Raw genomic sequence first — 2,945 nt, 5'->3', positions numbered from 1 at the left:
AAAAACAGACTATAAAAGGATAAATTCTGTAAAGGAGTTGACTAAAGAGTTCATTAGAGTTCTGGGAGATGGGGCAAGTTTCTGACTCCTTGAAACTCATAAAGCAACTGGGCAGAATAGAGTCATAGAATCATAGAATCATAGAATCATTAAGGTTGGATAGATCTCCAAGGTCATCTGGTCCAACCATGCCCCTACTACCAATGTCACCCACTAAATCATGTCCCTAAGAGCCAGGTCCAACCTCTCCTTAAACATCCCCAAGGACGGTAATGCCACCACCTCCCTGGGTAACCGATTCCAATGCCTGACTACTCTTTCTGAGAAAAAATGTCTCCTAATTTCCAAGCTAAACCTCCCCTGGAGCAACCTGAGGTCATTACGTCTAGTCTTATCACTAGTTATTTGCGAGAAGAGCCAATTGGGAATAGACAATGTCAGAGGCTGAGGGTGTTGAAAGTCCTGGGTCACCTTCCCGGGCTCGTCATGCCACCACATGCTCACACTGGCCATCTGCCTCCTCTGCACTTCTTGTCTCCTGTCCACAAGCCCTGGCTCCGCACCACAAATCCCCTGCTGGGAGTCCTCACCCAGCATGGCCACACAACTCAGACAACATCCGTGTGTTCCTCTGCCAGGTACCTTCCAGCCCAGCGCAGCCCCTCCCCAGCTTTTCCACCCTCCCCTGTCTCCAACCAGCCCAGCAGCACACTCAGGGATGGCCCCATTGTAGTGCCAAGCACAGGGTGCTGCAGAGCTCTGAGCGCTCAGCTCAGCCCCAGCCCCTCTCAAGGGCACAGCAGCTCCAATCTCCAAGCTCCAAGCAATCCTTATCCCTGACTGCCTGAACCCCTTCTGTAACTGCCCCTGTCCCCAGCAGAGGACTCCTGGACCTGGAGCTCCTCAGGTTCCACATTCCACTTCCTGTCCAGTGACAGAGCAGCCTGCCCTGAGCTGGTGCATGCAGAAAAATTGTTTCCTTACTCATTTATTCCTCCCTGTAAGCACAGACTTGCTCCTTTTCTCTTCCCTAGGGATGTACTTGACTTGAGAGAGACTTTCCCTAGGGGAGTGTGTCCATGCTGGCATGACCTGTCACTCTTGTCCTCTCCCTGTGCTCCATGCAGTGCCCAGAGCTGGTGGTGATGCTCTGCAGAGTGAGGGGCCCGGTTTAAAACCATTTCCTCTTGCCCTGTCAATAATAGCCCAAGAAAAAGTTGCTTTCCATCTTTTTTATAAGCCCCCTTTAAGCACTGAAAAGCTTCAATGAGGTCACCCTTCCCACGAGGTCAGCCTTCTATTCTCCAGGCTGAACAACCCCAGCTCTCTCAGACTTTCTTCACAGGAGATGTGCTCCAGCCCTCTGATCAACTTTGTGGCCCTCCTCTGCACACACTCTAACAAACCAACATCCTTCTTGTGCTGGAGACCCTGCACTCCAAATTCCCTCCCTTGACCTACTGGCCCCTCTTCTGGTGATGCAGCCCAGGGTGCATTTTTTCTTCCGGGCTGCAAGAGCACACAGCTGGCTCATGCCAAACATTTTGTCCACCGGAATCCCCAGGTCCTTCTCAGCAAGGCTGCTCTCAATGAGTTCTTCTCCCAGTCTGTACTCATGTCTGAGATTGCCCCGATCCAAGTGCAGCACTTTGCACTTGGACTTGTTGAACCTCATTCTGTTAACATTGAGCCCACTTCCCAAGCTTGTCCAGGTCCCTTAGGGTGGCATCCTTCCTTCGATTGTATCAACTGCACCACTCAGCTTGGTGTCATCTGAGAACTTGCTGAAGGTGCACTTGATCCCACTTTCTATGCCATTGATAAAAATACTAAACTGTACTAGTCCCAAGACAGCGCCTCAAGGCCCTGAGGGGCCTCTGCCTGCACATGGAGCCATTGAGAGTGATTCCATAGAGCAATGTCCTCCACCTGAAGAGAACACAATTTCCTCCAGATAAATTATTTTTTTTTCCTCCAGATGAAACACTTTCTTTAGCCTGTACCTGACCACAACATTGGAAGAAGAACCCAACCTCCAGGCACCAGCACTGAGGAAATCCCCTTTTATTACAGAGATGTGACAGAGCTGTGCCATAACACCAATTATATGTACATGGGCGTATGGGTACAACAGAGTGGGTTCAGATCTCTGCAGAAGTGGAGTGAATGCAGAAATTCCTGGACAAACAAGATCTTCACAGCCAAAAAGCCCAGAGACCAGGAGTTTCCTGAGATCAATCCCTTGTGAATGACATTGGCAGATTATAGATGCTGAAGGACAGCTGACTGAATCAGCTTTTTCAGTGCGTCCTTGAGCTCCTGGTTCTTCATGCTGTAGATGAGGGGGTTTACTGCTGGAGGCACCACCGAGTACAGAACTGTAACCACCAGGTCCAGGGATGGAGAGGAGATGGAAGGGGGCTTCAGGTAGGCAAACTTCCTAGTGCTGGAAAAGATGGAGACAACAGCCAGGTGAGGGAAGCATGTGGAAAAAGCTTTGTGCTGTCCCTGCTCTGAGGGCATCCTCAGCACAGCCCTGATGATCTGCACGTATGAGAAAAGAATAAAAATAAAACACCCAAAAGCTAGACAGACACTAACCACAAGAAGCCCAAACTCCGCAAGGTGGCAATCTGAGCAGGAGAGCTTGAGGATCTGGGGAATATCACAAAAGAACTTGTCCAGTTCATTGCCTTGGCAGAGGGGGAGGGAAAATGTATTGGCAGTGTGCAGCATGGCATTGAAAAAGCCACTGCCCCAGGCAGCTGCTACCATGATGACAAAAGCTCTGCTGTCCATGAGTGTCCCATAGTGCAGGGGTTTGCAGATGGCAATGTAGCGGTCATAGGCCATGACTGTGAGAAGGGAATATTCTGCTCCAAGCATGAGTAAGAGAAAAAAGACCTGCGTAGCACATCCTGAGTAAGAAATGGCCCTGGTGTCCC

The 2,945-nt window shown here is 50.1% G+C and overlaps 1 protein-coding gene across 1 annotated transcript; it reads right to left on the bottom strand.

Moving 5' to 3' along the window:
• Positions 1-2,352: 2,352 nt before the first annotated feature.
• On the bottom strand, positions 2,353-2,853 carry LOC118159996 (olfactory receptor 14A2-like; the record flags this gene model as incomplete). Its single annotated transcript, XM_035314527.1, has 1 exon — positions 2,353-2,853. A coding segment is annotated over exon 1 (501 nt), but the record flags the coding sequence as incomplete, so codon positions are not given.
• Positions 2,854-2,945: the final 92 nt, after the last annotated feature.

This window comes from Oxyura jamaicensis, unplaced genomic scaffold (assembly GCF_011077185.1).
Source record: "Oxyura jamaicensis isolate SHBP4307 breed ruddy duck unplaced genomic scaffold, BPBGC_Ojam_1.0 oxyUn_random_OJ72855, whole genome shotgun sequence".
Taxonomy (NCBI): Eukaryota; Metazoa; Chordata; class Aves; order Anseriformes; family Anatidae; genus Oxyura; species Oxyura jamaicensis.
This window is presented reverse-complemented; position numbering and strand designations above follow the sequence as displayed.